The sequence below is a fragment of the Triturus cristatus genome, chromosome 11 (genome assembly GCF_964204655.1).
Source record: "Triturus cristatus chromosome 11, aTriCri1.1, whole genome shotgun sequence".
NCBI classification, from domain to species: domain Eukaryota; kingdom Metazoa; phylum Chordata; class Amphibia; order Caudata; family Salamandridae; genus Triturus; species Triturus cristatus.
In genome coordinates, this window is record NC_140594.1 from 874916255 (window position 1) to 874937592 (window position 21338).

The 21338-nt window shown below is 42.0% G+C and overlaps 1 protein-coding gene across 1 annotated transcript in view; it reads right to left on the bottom strand.

Annotated features, from left to right (window-relative positions):
* The window catches only part of GFM1 (G elongation factor mitochondrial 1), a 239150-nt gene that overhangs the window by 191374 nt on the left and 26438 nt on the right, over nucleotides 1–21338 (bottom strand). Inside the window, exons 3-5 of the mRNA XM_085634740.1 lie at nucleotides 20478–20610; nucleotides 18560–18764; nucleotides 15042–15158 (exon numbers count right to left, since the gene is read on the bottom strand). Of these exons, the coding sequence (XP_085490866.1) occupies nucleotides 15042–15158; nucleotides 18560–18764; nucleotides 20478–20610 (455 nt within the window). The remainder of the gene's footprint in view (nucleotides 1–15041; nucleotides 15159–18559; nucleotides 18765–20477; nucleotides 20611–21338) is intronic.

The following is a 21338-nucleotide window of genomic DNA, read 5'->3' on the forward strand; positions in this document are numbered from 1 at the left end:
GACATCGCACCATACTAAGTGCAATATTATTCTTTAGTTCTATTGTCTAGCTCCCCGCCCCTTAATTTTAATACCCACAAGCTTTAGTCCCACAAACATTTCATATGTGGATCGATAAGTCTGTAATACAATGTTGCATCTTCTTCCTCTCGTAGAGTCAAGTGTTGTTCTTCCCATGTCCTTGCTGGGCTTAGGGTTTGGCAGCCAGTCAATAGCTTCATTGGTTTCAGGACAAGCAGACATTGCGCATGCGTAAATGCCACAAGAAAACAAACGCGGTCACCCTCCACGTTAGAATACAAAATTAAATTAACTCACTGTATACCACTTATTTCTATTCTAACCGCCTTTACTTAATAAATCTTTTGAATTAATAGTTTAGTAAATCTTGCATAGGCTAGTTTCAGTTCAGCATGTGCTTTAGTGCGAAGGTTTCGAGCAGTCATATTCAAAGCTATTGTGCAGCTGTAAAGTTTTCCCCCCAAGCGACAGAAGACGTCATACTACGTAGATGTAGTAGACGCATGCACAGAAGAGTTCCCGCGTTTTTGGCGGCCATTTTAGGACACTCGGGTTAATCATTAATGAAGCACATAGAAAAGCTTCCCCTAGATACGAAATGTAAAATGTGGTGCAAAATTAGTATTCACGGACAGGTTGGTTACAATGTTATAGGTTATTTGAGATGATTGCATACAAGCAAGTTTCTTTTTTATACGAAACCTTGCTCCATCACTGGGTCACAAGATGGGCTGGCAGAGCCTCTTCGGGCCCACATCCAAGGATCGAGGAATGAGGTGGCAACATTTGGCAAGGTAGGACTCACAGTTTGCAGAGTCTGGTGCTGAGTTCAAAGTTGTTGGGGCCTTCCGTCCCTGAGCATCTAGTCATGAGGCCAGTCAACTAACCCTTGAAGTCACTCTGGGGTCTTGGGTTCAACAGATGCAGGTCCAGTCTTACTCGCCCACACAAGAGGGCGGCAGTCCTTCAGAGCAGGTCCAGCGGAGTGGCTATTCTTCCTCCTGGGAGAGATTCACAGGTCCAGAAATGTACTTAAGAGTTGGTGTCTGGGGTCCAATATTCTGAAGCGGGTTAAAGCTTCTAAATGTTTCCATTTGATGTCCCCAGGCATCCTGTCTTCTCTGTCCTGGGTCCAGACTAACTACAGGGGGTATGCAGACCTTTGTGTGGTGGCAGGGCACAGCCTATTCAGGTTTAAGTAGGGCTGTCCCAAGCTCCGCCCTCCCATTCTGCCAGTGATGGCCCATCCAGGCACAGCTAAGGTCTCTGTTGTGTCTAGCTATCTAGGAGGAATACACTAAGCTCAACTGTAAGCTACACCCAGTCATGTGACCCAGAGATAGGCTGCAAGTATGAAATGGCTAAGGCAGGAAAACACCAACTTTCTAAAATTGCCAGTTTCAAAATTGCAATTTAAAATCAGACTTCACCATGAGAGAATATTTTTCATTACAATTCCAATAACACCAAACATGAACTGGTTACCTGTTCTCATTTAGAAGATATCACTTATTAAACGTAATCAGGTAACCCTAATTTTTTCCTATGGAAGAGGCAGGCCTTGCAGAAGTAAAAAAAAAAAAAAAGATTTTTAGGAGTTTGTTACTACCAGGAAATGTAAAACTAAACATACATGTCCAACTTTTTAAATACACAGCACCCTGCCCTCTGGGCTGTCTAGGTCCTACCTTAGGGGTAACTTATATTTATTGAAATGGAAGATTTGGACCTGGCAAAAGAATTTGCCATGTCAAAATGGCAGTTTAAAACTGCACAGAAAGGCTGCAATGGCAGGCTTGAGAGATGTTTAAAGGGCTACTTAAGTGGGTGGCACAATCAGTGCTCCAGGCCAACTAGTGGCATTTAATTTAAAATGCCCTGGGCACAGGAAGTGTCACTTTACTAGGGACTTACAAGTCAATAAAATATGGCAATTGGGTTTAAGACAATTCTGCCATGTGTTAAGGAGAGAGCACAAGCACTTTAGCACTGGTTAGCTGTGGGAAAGTGCACAGTGTCCTGAAATCAACAAAAACAAATTCAGCAAAATTGCGAGGACAAAAGTTTACGGATGACCCTGCAGAAAGGGTCAAGTCCAACACACATACTTATAATTCAAGAACCATATCGACCTGCAGAGCTACTGAGTCAGTATCATGGCTCAGGTTATGCCACAGGAGGTATTCACACAGGAGCGGGCAGTGCTCAGTGCTATGATTTCAATCATAATAAAAGGAGTTTGACCACATGGGCCCAGAAGGAAATTGGTATCCATTGAAACCCCTTTGTTCTTGCTTTGAATCAGCAGACTGTGAGCAGTCATTGCTGTGGAGTTCTAAAGACTGACATAAGAAAGGCGCTGTCAGCAGGTTAAAGGTGCATTTGCTCACCAAGCCACATCCCCCATTGTAGACCTAATCTTGGGATGCCTCCTATAGGAGACTTCTTCCTCAACTTTATAACAGAGTACAAGTAGAGGAGAAATAGATGATTACTACTTACCGGAGTTCTGGGTCCTTCATGATGCAACCCACCACACTGAGTGGCACCCTCTCTATGGAGGGGTCAGGACGTACAGGCTGGGCTTCAAAAACTGGTTTGCATTACTATGTCCACATGCAAAATCGACAACCCTTTTGACCTGACCACAATAAGGTATTGTTGTAATATTTACTTTATATGTGGAACCTTCCGCCACCCCTTCCCCTCTTTCCATAATGGAATCTTCTGAAAGAAGCTTACCTTAGAATGTTGAGTGGAGTGAAGGGTATTTGGAGAGTGGATGGTCAAATAAAGAAGCATTCACAGCTACCTGTGGCGACGCGTTTGCTGTGCAGGGGGCAGCGGTGTCCATCTCCCCTTTCAGTTCTCTCTCCATAAGTGAGGAAGACTCCCAGTGCTGAAGTGTATTTGGCATTTCTCCTCAAGCAGAGATTCCGGTATCTACATTGCGGATCATTGGTGGAATCCTGTACTGGTGTGGCGGTAGCGTGGAACTTTACCATATTTCGTTGGTGTCCAAAGATATTATCGTGTCGATCCAGTCAGGTATTCTTCACTGCTTATCCCCCATTTCATCCATTGTGGGCCGGATACTGCGTGAAAGAAGTGTGCCGCTCTGTCTTCTGATTTAATGCAGTGTTTCTGCTATTCTGCCTTCATGAAGTAAATGACTGTCTGAGCCCGCGCAATACATTTATACTCTTCACTCAATGGTATTGCCTCTCGGAGTTCACAGCGGTGGTCCATCCTCCTGACTGAGTTTTATTCTCACCGGTGAATGCAGTCTGCTTCCTGTTTCTGAGAAGATCCTTTAGTTTCCCGAAAGAGAGTGGTGTCTCCTGCGTGTTTATCTTCATTACGAGTTTCCTGTGTCTGAGACATCGCCTGAAGAGAAACTTATTGTGCTGGAGCGCCACCTGCCTTCCATTGGCGTTACTTCGAATGCCTACGTTGTAGATCCATGGCATTTTGGTTGAATTCTGTGCTGAGGAGCAGGTTATGACTTGGGTGTGCCTATACTGTTTGTGGGTTTTGTGACAGTTGTGCAGGTTAGTGTATCTACGCGCTAAATCTTCTCTGGCAACTTATCCCACAACATAGACTCTACTGGCACTAATAGCTCATTTCAACGCCTACTCTGTTTGTCTTGATTGGCTTTATCTTCTCCTGTGATTATTGTGCCCTCGTCCTCTAGTTGCTCTTCTCCAGTGGGTCTGCGTTGGTGCACTACAACCCTTAAGATACTTTATGAGACTTCACAGCTCTCATTGCTCTTACTGTATTTATGCTGTGTATGTGATAAGATAATGAATCAAGTAATCTTCTTGAATTAGTTATCCAAGTTTATTCGTAAGACTCCACCCAACACACGGAGCGTCCTCCCAGGGCAGTGAACGAACGGCAACTGGCTACCGACTTCGAATCACAACCAGGGAACGCTCCATGCGTCAGGCCCGCATTCAAATGAACACAGACCACAGAATATCATATTAACATTCCTAAGATGTCATCGCGCGATGACTAAGATAACATATTCATGAGCATCGCGCGCTAGCCGCGTGATGCCCGATATGTCCACCATTACACCACCTTCCCCCTTTACACAAACAAATACAGGAGGAGTAAAATTACACTGGATAATATCCTAATCATACTTAATATCTAATAAATACATCAAGTTTTTTTGGTAATTTAACAATCCGACCTCTAGAAGTACAGGTACTAGCATTGCAGGGTGACTTGTTGAGAACAGGCTGGGTATTGGTGTCTGACACGGGTTCAACAATTTGTGTAACAATAGATGGAACCATTCCCGCGGTTTTCTTCCCTGGATCCAACCATTGTTCCCAATCCAAATCATCCTCAACATTTATGTGATTATCGTGAATGATCTTTGCTTGATGTGAAGACACCTTAACTAGATGCCTTTTATTCCACCAACCTTTATTCCCAACAAAAGCAGCCCCTTTACTGCTGATTTTAAGTACCTGTTCAGGAGTTAAAAATGTAGATTCCCCCTTTTTTACCAAATTTGGATTTTTGATCAAAACCCAATCTCCAACCAGTACATCCTTACTATGTAAGTTACATTTCTTATTGAATTCGGTTTTCATCATGACTTGCTTCGCTTTCACTCTCTCAGCAATTTCATTAAGATTGATCTTATTCTCACCAGATATATTCTGTAGACAATAAGGAAAAAGGACAGTGTGTGCTTCTCTACCTCTTAACAAGGTGAAAGGGGGTACACCAGCCGTACAATGTGGGGAAGTGTTATAATTCCAAATTTTCTGTTCAACAAAAGTTGCTACTTCCATGCCGGAAGCTAATGCAGTTTGGATGCCTTCTTTCAATACCTTATTCCCTCGCTCAACTAATCCGTTAGATGCGGGAGAGTATAATGCGACTTTCAAGTGTTTAATGTCGGAGTCTTTTAAAAATGTACGCATTCTTTCAGACACGAAGTGTGTGCCATTATCGGTGACTATTGCTTTAGGAAATCCCTCTAAGAAAAAGATTTTACTCAAAAATGTGATGGTTGAATCAGTATCAGGTGATCTCACAAAACTATGGTACATCCACTTTGAAAAATAGTCTACGGCTAAAATAACGTACTTCTTCTCCTGATTTAGAACCGAATAGGGGCCTGAGAAATCAAGACCATTTTTTTCCCATGGAGCACCTGGGAAATCTGTGGGATGTAAAGGGGTTTTGATAGTACGCCAATATTTGTCTGACAAGAGACAGATGGGACAGTTATCAATCATTCTTTTGACTTGAGCATCTAGCGATGGCCACCAGTAGTGTTGCTTGATTTTCATTATGGTTTTGGTCACCCCTAGATGTCCCAGGTGTGCCTCGTTAATAATAGAAGAGCGGAGAGGAGCGGGCGGAACGAATTTGTCACCGCGCCGAACAATTTTATTCTCCACTGAAAGTTCATTGGAAACCTGAGCAAACACTCGTAACTCCCCAGACAAACACCTGGCATTAGGCCAAAAATGAGTGAAGTACTCTATTACTTTTTGCAAAATCGAGTCATTTTCGCATGCTGAATTCCAATCGGTTTCAGACAGCACTGAACTATATTCGTGAACCGCATCCACAACTGCCACACATTCAATCTCTTCAGTAACTGCATCATCATCATCATCATCTTTGTGCATCAATAGCCTAGACAAACAGTCAGTGCGGAGGTTTTTCCCGCCCTGTATGTATTTAACCTCGAAACAGAACTCTTGAAGCTTGGACACTAATCTCATTAACTTTGCAGACATGCTTGGGGAATTCACTTTGCTAAAAATATAAACGAGAGGTTTATGGTCCGTAATAAGCTTGAATTTTCGCCCCCAAATATACATTCTGAATTTATGTACAGCCCATACGCATGCCAAGGCCTACCTCTCAATGGTGCTATACTGGCGTTCAAATGACTTTAGGGACCGTGAGGCGAATGCCACGGTTGATCCGGACCCTCTACTTTTTGACTAAGAATTGCAACGAGTCCGTGGATACTGGCATCGACCGTTATGCAAGAGAGACAGTCGTCTCTGAAAGCATGTAAAGCTTGGGCTGAAACAACCATCTTTTTAACGTCTTCAAAACTTTTGTCTAGTTCAGTAGACCATTTAAAACTCTGTCCCTTCCTAAGTAGCGAGCGTAAAGGCTCGACTGCTTGGGTATAGCAAGGTACAAATCTCGCGTAATATTCAGCCAGCCCAAGAAATGACCGTAAGGCATCCTTGTCAGTAGGAGGCTTAGCATCCTCAATGGCTCTGATCACAGAGAACTTAGGTTTAATTCCATAACTTGATATGGAGTGACCCAAATAATCCAATTCCTGCACGGCGAACTTACATTTGTCCGCGCGGACGGTCATGTTCCTAGACTTCAAAATAGCAAGTACTCTTCCCAAAATATCATTATGTTCATTCAAGGATTTCGCAAAAATTAAAATATCGTCCAAGTAAGCTTGGACCCCACCAATATTGTGGAATAGAGTATCCATAAGTTTCTGGAATACACTACCAGCGGAAGTGAGGCCAAACGGTAAACGCAATAATTTGTATGCCCCAAACGGGGTGACGAAAGTCGTTAACTCTTGAGTGTCGTCAAAGCGACCTGATGGTAAGCCGACCTTATATCTAATAACGAAAACCATCTGGCCCCTCCGAGGTTCGCTAATAACTCGTGGATCTTCGGCAGTGGGTGGCAATCTACGATTATATTTTTATTTAGAGCACGTAAGTCGGCACAGAGCCTGATCTCGCCAGATTTTTTACGCGCGACCACGATGGGGGCCACCCACTGCGAAGAGTCAGTAGTCACGATAATCCTTTGGTCACATAGGTTTTGTAAGGTGAGTTTCAATTCATCCTTAACGCTCAATGGAACGGAACGTACTTTGTGTGAGACTGGTTGAGCACCAGGGACTGATCTGATACGATGTTCAATTCCTTTAACCAAACCCACTTTGTCATTAAATACAGCTTTGAATTCTGAAATTATCTTTTTTACTGATTCATCTTCTGGCATAGTCGGTGTGCACTCTGTTACATTTGGGAAGATCACCCACTTTAATTGGGTTCTCTTCCCCTGGGACTAAATATAGCCCCATCCGCGCCAAGTCTTTCCACCCAATAATATTTTTACCTTTCTCCGCCACATAAATTTTAGTTTCAGTCTCTCTCCCGAGACATTGTACGGTACCAGTAAAATACCCAATCATATTGATATCTTTTTCTCCAAATGCTTTAGGGTTTACATCAGACTGTAACAACCTAACTTGTTTTTTCCACAATTCGTAAAAAGTTGTGTCCCTCAAAATCGTAATGGGTGAGCCAGAATCAGCCATTACTTGGAGCGGGACACTGTCAATTATAGCAGGGCACAGAGGACCTTTTATACATTCAGGTTCACTGTCACAGTCAAGTGTAACCACCACATTACCCAGAGAATTGCTGCATGTATCTGTCTCATTGTCGATACTGTTCACGTTAAGTGACCTCCGAGCATTCCTGCATACCCCCTGAAAATGGCCAACCTTTTTGCAAATAACAGAGCGTTTACCAATAGCAGGACAACTTGGAGAATTACCAATATGGTTTTTAGACCCGCATCTGTAACAGAATAGTTGTTTCTTTTGGGTACATTTTACATTTTGTACCTTTGACGTTTATGGCACAAATGGGATTGTCTTGATCTACCTCTGGGGGTGAAACTAGGTTAATACCTGTTTTAGTGGATTCTTTCATGACCTTGCTTGAGATAACAGAACGTTCGATGTTAAGGGCTAACTCAGTAACTTCGGATAGGGAAAGATTTTTGCAACCAAGAATCCTCTCTAATCTTTCGAGAAACACAGTTAAAAACAAATTGATCTCTAATGTAATTGTCAGTGAGTGAGCCAAAGCCACAAGTTGTAGCCAAAACCCTTAGTGCCGATATGCATTCCTCGACCTTCTCTTCTTCTCCCTGCTTTCTCTTGTAGAATTTATTGCGCTCCAACATAATATTAGGTTAATCTGAAAGCTGTTTTTTGAGACGAGCGACAGCTTCCAAGTAGACATTCAATTTGTTATCGCCAGAACTGGACGCAGGGGGTGGGACAGGCTCATTACTATCAAAAATCCTTTGAGCCGCCTGACCCAGGCATCCGAAAAGCAAAGCAAAATTGCGGGCAGGTGAATAATCCACAGCATCGATGGCTACCAAATGGTTTTCGAATAGTCTATACCATTCTGACCAAATAATTGGTGGGCTACCAAGTTTACTGAGGAAAGGAGGAGGTTGTGTTATCAGTTGCACATTGGCCATAATAGAACACAAGTGAAACAATAATGAAACAGCAATAAATTGTCAAACAATATTACTTAACACTCTAAATAGCAATATGCAAGTTGTATATATGCAAATTCTGTTGTAAAATAAATTAAATTACAATGAAGAGTGTACAATGAAGAGTGTATCAGTCGAACTTGTTAGAAGGTTGGCTGTGACTACTATGAATCATCAATGAAACTGCAAAAAAAATATTAATAACGTGCACGTCGCTGAAATAAAGCTCGACGTGCTATGATGGACTTGATTAGTCAATCACAAACTTAAACAATCCAAAATTATAGCGTGCGCATCACTGAAAGTAATTCAGGAGCGCTGGTGAAATCTCACTAATAGTATGCAAAACGAAGCGTGCGCGTCGTTGTAACATATGCAGGCGCACGGAAAGATTCCTCTTTGGTAAATAAAGCAAAGCGTGCGCGTCGCTGTTTGAATTGACAGGTGCGCTGAATGAGTTGCCGTGATTTAAAATGTAGAGTATCCCAATCCAAGATGGTGTCGCGTGATGACGTCGATTCGCCGAGGATGATGGGAGCGCTCGAGGCTGTGCACGATAGAGAAGGAGGGGTGAGCATGTGTCGGCTGGGTGCTACGTTAAGAAATATGAAACTCACGTACCTCCTCGTAACCTCACCCGACAGGCGATCAAAAACGTTGGAGGAGCTCGATCCGCTGAGTTACTTCGTGACTCCCCCTCTGGCATTGGTGAGGATTACAGGTACGACGTTTAAAGGTCCGATTCCGGAGATTTCGCCTTTGCGTGGGTATGTGGGTGGAGCCGCTCGTCGCCAAATGATATGATAATAGATCAAGTAATCTTCTTGAATTAGTTATCCAAGTTCATTCGTAAGACTCCACCCAACACACGGAGCGTCCTCCCAGGGCAGTGAACGAACGGCAACTGCCTACCGACTTCGAATCACAACCAGGGAATGCTCGATGCGTCAGGCCCGCATTCAAATGAACACAGACCACAGAATATCACATTAACATTCCTAAGATGTCATCGCGCTAACCGCGCGATGACTGAGATAACATATATTCATGTGCATCGCGCGCTAGCCGCGCGATGCCCGACATGTCCACCATTACAGTATGCTACCTACACTGTGTCTAATGTTACATTACAGGTCTACTACACTTCTCAATCAGAGTATTCATTAGGAATGTGTGCTTATGCTAATACGGATTTTCAGATTTAGTTAAATCCTCCTTGGGTACTCTGCTATACTTTCCTTCTTTTTTCTTTCGATCTCTCACCTACCGACTCATTCTCCTCTCTATCTCTTTTCTTTTCTGTCGCTCTCTTTATTTTCCTTCTATTGTTACGTTTTCTGCTACCAACATGATGGCTGCTGCAAGTATGAGCCAGCCACCATCCTTCTTGTTGAACGAAATTGGGGAACCAGAAATATGCTGGAAGGAATGGGTGAAATTATTTGAGTCCTACCTTATTGCTATAGGGGAGGTGGGGGGGGGGGGGGTTGGGGGACGTTTTACTGCTTTGCGCAAGCAGCATATCCTCTTGCATAATTTGGGGGTGCATGGTAGAAAAATATACGAGACCTTGCCTGAACCAGAAATGGTAGAGGGAGAACCAATTGATGCCTTTGCTATCACTATGTTAAAATTAGAGACAGATTTTTGGGGACAGAATAAATGTTGTTCTTGAGAGGCATACATTTTTTTACTAGAACTCAAGGCAAGCTGGAAACTGTATCTAATTATATAGCAGCTATTAGGGGACTCAGTCAATTATGCAACTTTGGTAATTTGACTGACTCCTTCATTAGAGATCAGTTAGTGCGTTGCACTAACAACACACGCATTCACGAGAAACTACTTGCTAAAAACCGTAATCTTAGAGAAGCAGTAGCCATTGCTAAATCCATAGAACATACGGTGAAGTGTATTAAAGAAATGAAAGCAGCCCCTGAATTAGTAGCCAATGTGCATGAATCTGAAGAAAAAATTGAAGTGTGCAAAGTTAAAAGTGGTGAGAATGTACAACAAAGTATTGGTTCTAATGTTAGTAAGAAACTAAGATGTTACAGGTGTGGAAGCAATAACCACCTAGCTAATTATGCACAATGTCAGGCTAGGAGTTTTACTTGTAAAAAATGCAATAGAAAAGGTCATTTCGCCAGAGTGTGCAACGAAGGTGAACCTCATAGCAAAGAAGGAGCCAACAAGGATAACACCCAAATAAAAGAAATTAGTATTGACAATCCTGAAGAGAAGAAATAGGTCTTCCAAGTCAAGGATGGGTCTGGCTGTGTTAACATGGTATACCCCAAATGTGAAATACTGCTTGACAATTCTACTGTCTCTGTCCGCTGACTCCTGTTCTCCTTTCACCCTGCTGAACCGCAATGATTTTGAAAGCATGAACAACAATGAAGATTCATTTGTGATGAAGCCTAACATTTCACCAACTGGGTACACCAAAGAACCCATACCTCTAATTGGCATGAAAGAGATGCATGTAGAATTTAAAGGGAGGTGCACTAAAGGGAAGGTATATATTGTCGAATCTGGGTCTAATCTCTTAGGGTGGCAACACCAGAAGGAGTTGGGTATTATCTTGGACCCCAACAACTCGGAACAAGTTATTTTAACCAATGAAGACCCTAAAGGTAGTGACCTATGTGAAGAATTCCCTAAGCTTTTTGAGAACAAACTTGGACTCCTCCATGATTTCCAGCACAAGATCAAGATCAAAGTCAATACTAAACCAATAGTACACAAGTTGCGACCTGTTCCACATCTAATGAAGGAACCTTTGGAGAAAGAAATCAGAAGGTTATGTGAGTTAGACATAATCCAACCCATCACCACCTCTGAGTGGCTAGCCCGATCGTTATTGCCTCAAAGGCCAATGGTGACAGCATTAGACTGCGTAGATTTACGTAGCTTGAATGAGAGCATCTGGGTGGAGAGGTACCCTTTACCCAACATAAATCACATGCTCAGTACCATGGGACGCGCCACCGTTTTTAGTGTCATCGACTTATCGCGGGCGTACCATCAAGTTGATCTCCACCCAGATTCGAGGCCTTTGACTGCATTCATAACCCCACTAGGTGCATTTATGTTTAAGAAGTTACCCTTTGGACAGGCGTCGGCGGCTGCCGTATTCCAAAAAATTATGCATCATATCCTGGGGAAGGTTGAAAATTGCCTTTGTTTCCAGGATGATATTTTGGTGTTTGGAGACTCTCTGGAAGAGCATGACCACACCCTAAGGACGGTATTTACCAAACTCATGGATGCAGGACTAACAGTTCAAAAATCTAAGTGTAGGATCCGAGTTCCGTCTGTGGACTATTTGGGACACTCTATATCTGAGAAGGGGTTCCGCCCCAAACTGAATCTTCTTGCTGCTGTTCGTGATGCTCCTCAACCAAGGAAGAACTAAACTCATTACTAGGACTGCTTGAGTATATGTCCAAGTATGTCAGAAATGTTGCCACCAAATGTGACACCTTGCGCACTCTTCTAAAAGAGGAATGCAGAATTTGTCTGGGAAGACAGTCACAAGAGAACTGTGGACGCATTGAAGGAAGAAATTCTGAAGTCACCAGCCTTGAGCACCTTTGATCCCAGGAGGAAAACGATCCTCATCACTGATGCCTCCAATAGAGGGTTGGGAGCGGCATTAATCCAAAAAGAAGAGGGAGAAGAAAAGATCATAGCCTTAGCCTCTCGTTGCCTTTCAGGAGTCGAAACAAACTACTCTGTAATAGAGAAAGAAGCGCTGGCGTGCTTCTGGGCGGTGAGGCACTTCAAGTTTTTCCTGGTGGGGGCTAAAGTTTACCATAAGAACGGATCACAAACCACTCATTTACGTGTTCTCTGTGAAAGGCATGGAAAACTGTACTCCCAGAATAGGAAAGTGGATACTGGGGCTGGACAATTATTGTTTCAAAGTTGAATACATGCCAGGAAATAAAAACCAAGTTGGAGATTTTTTGTCCAGGTCACCTCTAGAAAGTGAATGCAAAGAAGAATTGTTGGATAGTCCAATTTTAGCTGTGAATGGACCAGCTATCACTGAAGAATGGGAAAAAGCTATGCAACTAGACGACCAGCTCAGTAAACTCAAGAAAGTCATAGTTGAGGGCTGGCCAGACAAGTGTATGGAAGTTGATGACTATTTAAAACGTTTCTGGGAAGTCCGTTTAGAACGGAGCATTTTAGGAGGAAAAGTTCACCGGAAGGATAAATTGGTTCCTCCTAGAGATGTAAGAAGAAGAATCGTGGAACTTGCTCACGAAGGACACCTAGGACATAGCCTGACTAAGAGCAGAATCGGAGCTAATTACTGGTTCCCAAGTATGGATACCATGGTCGAAAGTCTAGTCCAGGATTGTGTCAGCTGCGCAAGGAGTGATAAATCCAAATCGATCCGCAGAGCACCCTTGTCCCCAGTTCATGTTCCCAAGAAACCTTGGAGCAAATTGGCCATGGATGTGATAGGACCAATGGATCATCTAGGGGAATACAAAATGTTCATGCTCGTGTTGGTGGACTATACCTCTCACTGGATAACGCACAGATTTGTACACAGTGCGAACACTAAATCAGTTGTCAAGTTCCTTAAAGAGACCTTCGCTACTAAGGGCATTCCTATGTCCATTGTGACGGACAACGGGGTACAATTTACCTCTCAGGCCATGAGAGAATTCTTGGAGAACTATAACATCAAACATGAGAAAACAGCATTGTATTGCTCTAAGGCCAATGGGTTGGTCGAGAGAGAGAGAGAGAACCAACTCATAAAGGAACACCTTCAGTTGGCTATAACGAGTGGTCTCGAAGTAGAATCGTCCTTGTGTGAATGTTTGTGGGCTTTTCACACCACTCCTAACAACATTACAGGAATCTCCCCTTTGGTTTCTCTCAGGGGTAGGGAACCTGGCACAAAGCTCAATCCTAATTGGCTAAAGGGGGGTAAACCTGTTAATATTGACACTGAGGAGGTGGGAAGGAACATCTTACAAGAACTGGTACGACACCAGATATGGTGTCAAACACCACAATTACGAGGTAGGAGACTGGGTACAGGTCAAACGCAGTGTCAAGGATCACAACAATCAAAGCAGGTTTTACCCACCATGTAAAGGGTCTAAAGTTTTCGACAATGTAGTTCTGTTAGAAAATGGTCAACTGTGGAGTTGTGATAAAATTGTAAAATGTTGAATAAGTAAGGGAGGCGTGTTGTAATATTTACTTTACACATGGAACCTTCCGCCACCCCTTCCCCTCTTTCCATAATGGAATCTTCTGAAAGAAGCTTACCGTAGAATGTTGTGTGAAGTGAAGGGTATTTGGAGAGTGTATGGTCAAATAAAGAAGCATTCACAGCTACCTGTGTCTTCTATTCTTCACAACAGGTATCTACCCTCTTTAGACATAGTACGATTAAGACCAGTGGGAAGGATTAAGAGGAAACGGGCATAAAGGGTATCTATCAGTGCATGGAAAACTGGGAGAAAAGATCAATTCAGTGAAGAGAAGGGAAAGGGACAACTTCTGTTGTGCTCTCCATCTCAAGAATAATTTTCAGACCAACTTGTCTTAAAAAGCAAATCTTGCAGTCTACTGGATGACATGTTACTACAAGTGAAGTGTCATACCTTAAGCCTCAAGAAAGCAATGCTTCCACACTTTTAAGGCTGAGAAAAGCACACTTCCACACTTTTTGGTGTAGGAAACCAAAACTCACTTCTTTAGGCTGAGTAAAATAAGATTTTAGAGCCATAGCTTTTAAATTACATAATTCATAGTAGAGTAATAAATAAGATCCAAGTTTAAAAGTGGTATGTAGCATTTATTAAATATATAAAACAAATGGAACTGTTTAATCTAAGAAAAGGTGAGAGCGGCAGATATAAACCTTCCTAGAAAAGTGAGATAAAGAAGGAGAAGTAAGCCAGTCATGATCAGGGGCCATACGTTGGTGTGCTAAGTTGCTTTCTGTAGTTTTTTTATACTTTAACTATTCCAAAACGTCCCAGTACATTTAAGCAGAGAGCTATCCAACATAACAAATACTGGGTTAATATAGGTTTCCTGACTGAGACACAGACAGAGACACAGACACACATGTTTGCATCTAATAAATGCATACAAATATTTACAATATATTTATACCACATATTACTGTTGAACATTTTCAACAATTTTCTACCCCAGACTAATCTAGTAAACCTTTTTTTTTTAGCAAAACCACACATGCTCAAATGATCAAATATACAGTGCAAAAAGGAAAATATTTCAATAGCAAGATAACGTCTCCAAAAAAACCAGGCTTTAATATCCGCTCTTCGAATTATAGTACAAGGGGTTTTAACCTCTTTCTAATAAGGAAAGTCTTATACAGTTTACCAGTTTAAAAAAGGGCTATAGCTTATCAGAGAGGCTTATCATGTTTATTTTAATCATATGTTTATTTTAATCCTAAATAAACCTTGAACACAACTATAGACTCCACTTGGTGCCAGTGAACAATTTGTTCCCCAAAACAATAATCAGCAGTTTATTTCAATTACAGAAACCTGCCACATAAACAAGAAATAAGAGAAGATGGTAAACCTTGCTTGGGTTATCAAAACCTGTGGCACCTTAAAATTATTCTACAGTTTGCATAATGATGCATCTAATTGAATACATACCCAAACTGGCCATCAAAGAATATTGCACGCTCCTCCAGAAGATCGATAATTCCTTTCAGGTTGTTCTCCAAGCCAATGGGTATCTGAACAAAGGCTGCATTCTGATTTAGTTTGGCTCTAAAATATTAAATACATAGGATTACAAAAATCTTAACACCTTTCCAGTTCAGTATTCAAGCATTATCCTATAGACATTTTGGTAGGCCAAGTAGCGTATAAAGTAACATGCTTGTTGATAGTCAAAAAACCAGAATACATTTGGTATGCGAGGGAAAATTCTTTAACAATCAATCAAGTGACTTGTAAAGCGTGACTAGTCATTTGTAATGGTCTCAAGTGTGGGGGGTGGGTGTGGTGGACTGCTGATCTGTCAGAGGCACTGTGGTTCAGTCAAAGAGCCATGTCTTGAGGTCCTTCCTGAATTGGGGCAGTGATTGACTGAGTTGGAGAGGCAGGGTGTTCCAGGTTCCAAATGTTTATGACCGGTGTAATTTGTGTCAGCTGGCCTGACTGATTAGATCTGAACTGTGAGATACACTCATAATGCAATTTGGGGATGGGCAGGTGAGCGTTGTGCATAGCCACGAAGAGATTAGAGATGCATTTCACATTACACCTACCTTTACAGGGAAAGAAATATGGCAAACTCTGATGAAATAGAGTCCCATTTACATTCAGTGTCTTAAGAGGCATCCCACACATGGCACTTGAATCACTGAATATCCCAGTATCTGAGCTAGAAGTGAGAATCCCTAAAGGAGATCATCATAGGGAAAACTTCAGGAAAAGATATGGATTTTAATCACACATGGACCTGCTGGTCCTGCAAGTGACTGCAACAAGCTTCTCATAGGCTGCCAACCATGCTGAACTTGGAGTATAAAATGTCTACCATTTACTCATGATGCAGGTCCACCAAATCAGAAGAGAATAATTCCCACATAAAGAAACCCTAACTAAACCTCAGAAGACTCTTCAAAATACAGGAGGAGACTTCACAGAACTTCCTCTACGGTGCCGTGGGATATCTGTCATCTGAGAGCCTAATGGAAGCACTGGTATGAATAGGGTAGAGGGAGTTAAGCATTCCCCCCAACAGTGCATCTAGTTTTGGAGATCACTTTCATTATCAGTAATGGGTTGGACTGCTTTGGTCAAAACTGTAATGTTGCCTAGGATCTCATATATATTTTGTCACTATACAGTTTGGTTGCCGAGGAGACGTTTTAGAGAAACAGATTCTCTATTGAAGAAATTAATATGGGGGGACGGCAAGCACAGGGTGGCACACATCAAGTTGACGCTACCAATGTCAGAAGGGCGTTTAGGTGGACTACATTTTGAGCTTTACTATTTAGTAGGTGGCCATACAGATCGGCAGGATGCACCTGCAGGAAATTCCAGAGTGAGATCGATCAGGGCACTCTAGCTGCTTTATACATGGAAGTATAAACTTGACTTGGGTGAGCCCCAGCTACTCAGACTAGCACTGAAGTGGTAGAAGAGGTCCGTGCAGAAAACAAATCATGTGTCAATGGATGGTCTTCCAAATCCTCAAGGACAATTAAGCACTAGCAAGTTGGCTGAATGTTCAAGAGTTGGGAATGTGGCGCACTGGGATGCAGCTGGAGAACTAAAAACACTAAGAGCTTAATTAAGACTACAGCAGTCCGTCAGATCGCTGTAGTGGCGTTGGAAGTCTGTGGACCACCAGAATGGCGGTCCTCCCGCCGAATTACGAGTTTGGCAGTTGGACTGCCACTGGACCACTGCAAACTGCATGGATTCCTGAGCCTGCGTCGGTGGCGCAGTGGTCTGAAGCAGCAATATGCTGGTGGTGCCACTACGACACTGTTGAGCATATTTAGAGTTACCTCACCACAATCCTATCCACGGCAGTAAGGGGTAGCTCTGTGAATTGGGGTGCATGCAGGGGGGCACATAGTGTGCCCCCCCCTGTATTTCTGCAACCCCAGTTCCAGCATGAAAAGAATGTACAACATGGTGCATTTCTTCCCATGCAGGAAGGTGCATCACAGTCCCAAGGAACTGCCTTTCTATGGCTCTCCTTTGAGCCTTAGAAAAGCAACACCATGGGACTGCAGTAGCACACATCGTCCGCCAGGATTAAACTCTTAATCCAGTGGGCGGTCAGGGTTTGGGGGTCTTTCTGCAGGGCGCTGGGGTGGGGGCCCACAGGAAGACCGCCAGGCCCCAAGTATCCTGTCACTCAGTCTGGAATGTGAATGTGCCACAATAAACCACTTCAGAAAAGGACATCTAGTAGGGAACATCAATAGGAATGGATTACTAGCCCCTGAGAGTTGTTTATCTGGGCTTTTTCCTCCTCAGAAACAGAAAAAAAAGCTACTAACAGATTTCTGAACTTAGCATTTCTGTTAGTAAAAAGGCCTTTAGCAACGAAGAGGAGATCAGCAAGGCCACTTGCAAATGGTAAAATTACGTGGAGAGCTTGAGCCTTGCATTTCATGGGAAAAGTAGGTGGGGAGCGTGTAGGTGCCAAAAAGTGCATTTCTGACAAACTATTGGTTTCATTTGGGACAGACTGTGAGCGAAGGGAATAGCGGATGTGGAAAGGTTAAAAGACTGAGAGGCGGTGAAGAAAAGCGATTGGTGGTAAAGAAATGCCAGAAACTCAGATATAGGCACTCTACTCGAAAGACCAACAAGAACCTCTCCACAGTGCATCTGTGAGTACGTTAATGCCTCAAAACCTATTAACAGTTAAGCAGGACATAACCTAAAAAACTAGGCTAACTGTGGTATTAAATAGAACACCGGACCCATGCGAGATTTAGGATTTATGTTTAGATTAACATCTTTGTTATAGGTCAATCTTGACAGGCAAAAGAACGATGATAATACTGACAATAATTTTTTGCTATTGTAGGGATGGGGCGGTATGTCTATAGCAGTCCTATGACTGAGGCATGCACTGCTTTCTGCTACTGGTGGAATATAAAACTAATAAACCGATTTACAAACAATTTGTCTCTTTTTTGAGCTGTAAGAATGAGAGGTTGCGGACAATCCTGCAACAAAGACCTCGGATGTCAACAGTTTATGTAGACCATGAGTACATCCTAGAATAATAGAGAAATAACACTAAGGAGGAACCACGAACAAGTCACATACATCTTCAAGCCATTGGGGTCTCCAATTGTCCTTATATAAACACTTCTGTATTTAAACCCAACAGGATCAGTATTATTTCTGCTTGCAGATTTAAAATGATGGATAAAAATGGACATGGAGAGTCACATGTTAAAACGGTTGCCATGCTGTCAGACTTTATGACATAAGATAAGGCTGGAGGAGCATGGATTTCAAATCGTGGGACCAATGAGCTAAATAGGACAAACCCACATCAGCCATAAAGACCTGAATAAAACCAGAAACTAACCAAATTATGGATATTCTGTGCTCACATGGGTCAAGCTACTGTAACACTGCTAATCTTTTGACTTTTTTTACAGTTGCACAAGTCCAATACTCACCTTAGCTGCTGCATTGCCCTGACTGGATTGGCACCTGCCCTATCCAATTTATTGATAAAGGTAAGAAAAGGGACATTGTAGCGTTTCATTTGCCGGTTTACAGTCATAGTCTGGCACTGGATTCCCCCAACAGCACACACGACCAGCACAGCTCCATCAAGGACTCGCAGAGATCTTTCCACTTCTATTGTAAAATCCACATGTCCTGCAAGAGAGAGAGCACTGGAGATTGACTTAAGGTAAAAAATAAAATGTAGAAAAGCAAAAAGAACAGAATGAATAGAGCAGTGTGCAAAGGTTTCTTGTATGTAAATAACATGTTCAATATTTCAATGGCAGTCTACAATTGATGCAAATGTACAATAAACAGCCTTCTTGCAACCAGTGATAAAAAAAGACTGGTGGGAAATACGGCTGTGTGCCAACCAGTATTGGCAAATGGCAACACGTTTAAAAAAAAAAAAAAAAAAAAAAAAAAAAAAAAATCGGGGAATATATAAATAGATATCTGTATAAATATAATTCTTTAATAAATACCTCAGCTCTCTGGGCTAGGGCCTAGGCCTATAAATACTGCTATTAAAATTATAAAAAAATAAATATTATAAAGGGCCAATACAGTGAGAAATATTTGAGATCATCACCTGTGGCGTCTACCCCAGTTGGGCACATTCTGGTCCTCTGTTCCTTCCTCTCCCCAGTCCACGCCTGAAGCACTCCCAACTAAATCCTGGGTGAGCATCAAACGTAACTCATTTAATGGTTTGACAGTGTCCTCAATGTGTGGATAGTCTGTAAATCCAGGGAAGACTCCATACAATAGTCCATTGTGTTTTAACAGTGCCTCTAGTGGGTTGCTCCTCTTTTGTGCATGTGTAGATTCCATACACTATACTGTGCCTTAGTGGAGCAACAAAGTCTCAGATCTGCTGCTGTTCAGTTTCTCCACTGTAATTCAGAGTAAGATATAATACTGCTTGGTGGGTTAACCTGGCCTCTAATAGGTTCCTTCTCTGGTTTGCTTTCCTCCTGCTCCCAACTTGCTCCTGGGCACACTATGTATAAGACTCTATTGTGGAGTAACAGTGCTTCCAAAGAACTTCTCTTCTATCGCTCCTAGGTACACTTTATGCATCGGGTTGCCCTGCTGATGTTTCGGTGTACACTCATCATAATAACTGTGCTATTGTAATAACATCTATCCTCACAAATTAGGGCATGCAGAACTGTGCAAAACTGATATAACAACAAGATCACAAATAGAATGCCAACTAGTACACATTCACATCACAATGTTAAACATGGGTAAAAACAGTTTACTCGAATACAGGAAATAACATTCACAAACTGACTAGGCCTAAGAATTGTCAGAAACTGTACTTGAGAAGAATTGCAACAAGTTGTATGGCACTGAATGGAAACAGAAGGATTAGCTATAACAATAACTACAGCCCACATTACTCTTCACCCAAATTATTCAGAAGCTCCTACTAAGTTACCCATCAAGTTTATTTGCCTGTTTTGGTTGCCAGATCATCCAAGTAAGACAAATACTGTGACTACAAGGTATACAACATTGCTGATCTTTAAAATGAGCTTAGCTTAAAAAAAGTCACTTAAGGGTGTCACAATTCTGCCAAATGTAATCACACACTATCTTCTTTGGTATCCACCATTTTATGAGCCATAACCTATCAACAATTAGATAGTAGCGTTTGAACCAACATCACATAATAATTTACCAATATAATAATTTTGTATGATATCTGAAAAACCTTAACAAACGTCTTTCTTTTTGTAAGAACACTAACTAGAAACAAGAAATAAATGTCCAATTGCTCAACATTGTCTTCAGTCAGCTACGGCATGCAGTGGGTATCCGATACAATTGCATCCAAAAATCTTACTTTCAGCATACCTGGTGTATCGATTATATTGATATTGGTATCTTTCCATTTTGTGTAGGTGGCAGCAGACTGAATTGTGATTCCTCGCTGTCGCTCTAGTTCCATGGAATCCATTACAGCACCAACTCCATCTTTTCCTTTTACCTGCACACAAACAGGTTTACAGTACATGCAAACTCCTAATGCTACAGTTGCAAGAATTCAGCTAGTAATGCAGAAAGGTAACAACACTCAGTGGTTTGAGTTCAAACATTTCTATTCACACAGCAAACCATACACTTACTTTAATTGACCTGTCACATACCAAACAAATAGACATACTGTTTTAAATCACACCACCCTTAAAGTGCTTATAGCAGTATTTTGGGGAGTAGAATACTGGTTAAACGTTTTAGTCTAAAGTAGGATCTATAGAGATGTAAAATCTTCTGCAATGGAAATTCAGGATGGCAATGTAAATCACAGAAAAAGTAACAATCAAAAGCTAGAACTTAAACCCGAGTTTAGTACATAAACAGAGATGATGTTTTAACAATCTGTCTCAACGACTGCCAGTACTCACTAACAAATGGACCAGGAAAGTGAAAATATTAATCGACTCTGCTTTGCGGTCATGATGTATATTCTTTAGATCGTTCATATTTGACTGAAACAGAACATGTTTTCGATCCAACACAGAAAACGAGAAACACTTTTGTTCTGGATTGTGCTTTTGCAAGAAAAAGCCATCAGGGTCAATAAATTTAGTGCGCAGAAAAACCAAAAATGAATACAGGAGGCATCACAAAATCAACATAGGAGGAGGAATTTAAAATAAAAAAAACACCCCACACACACACACGAGCCTCTGTGGAGCATTCAGTGGCGAGGGT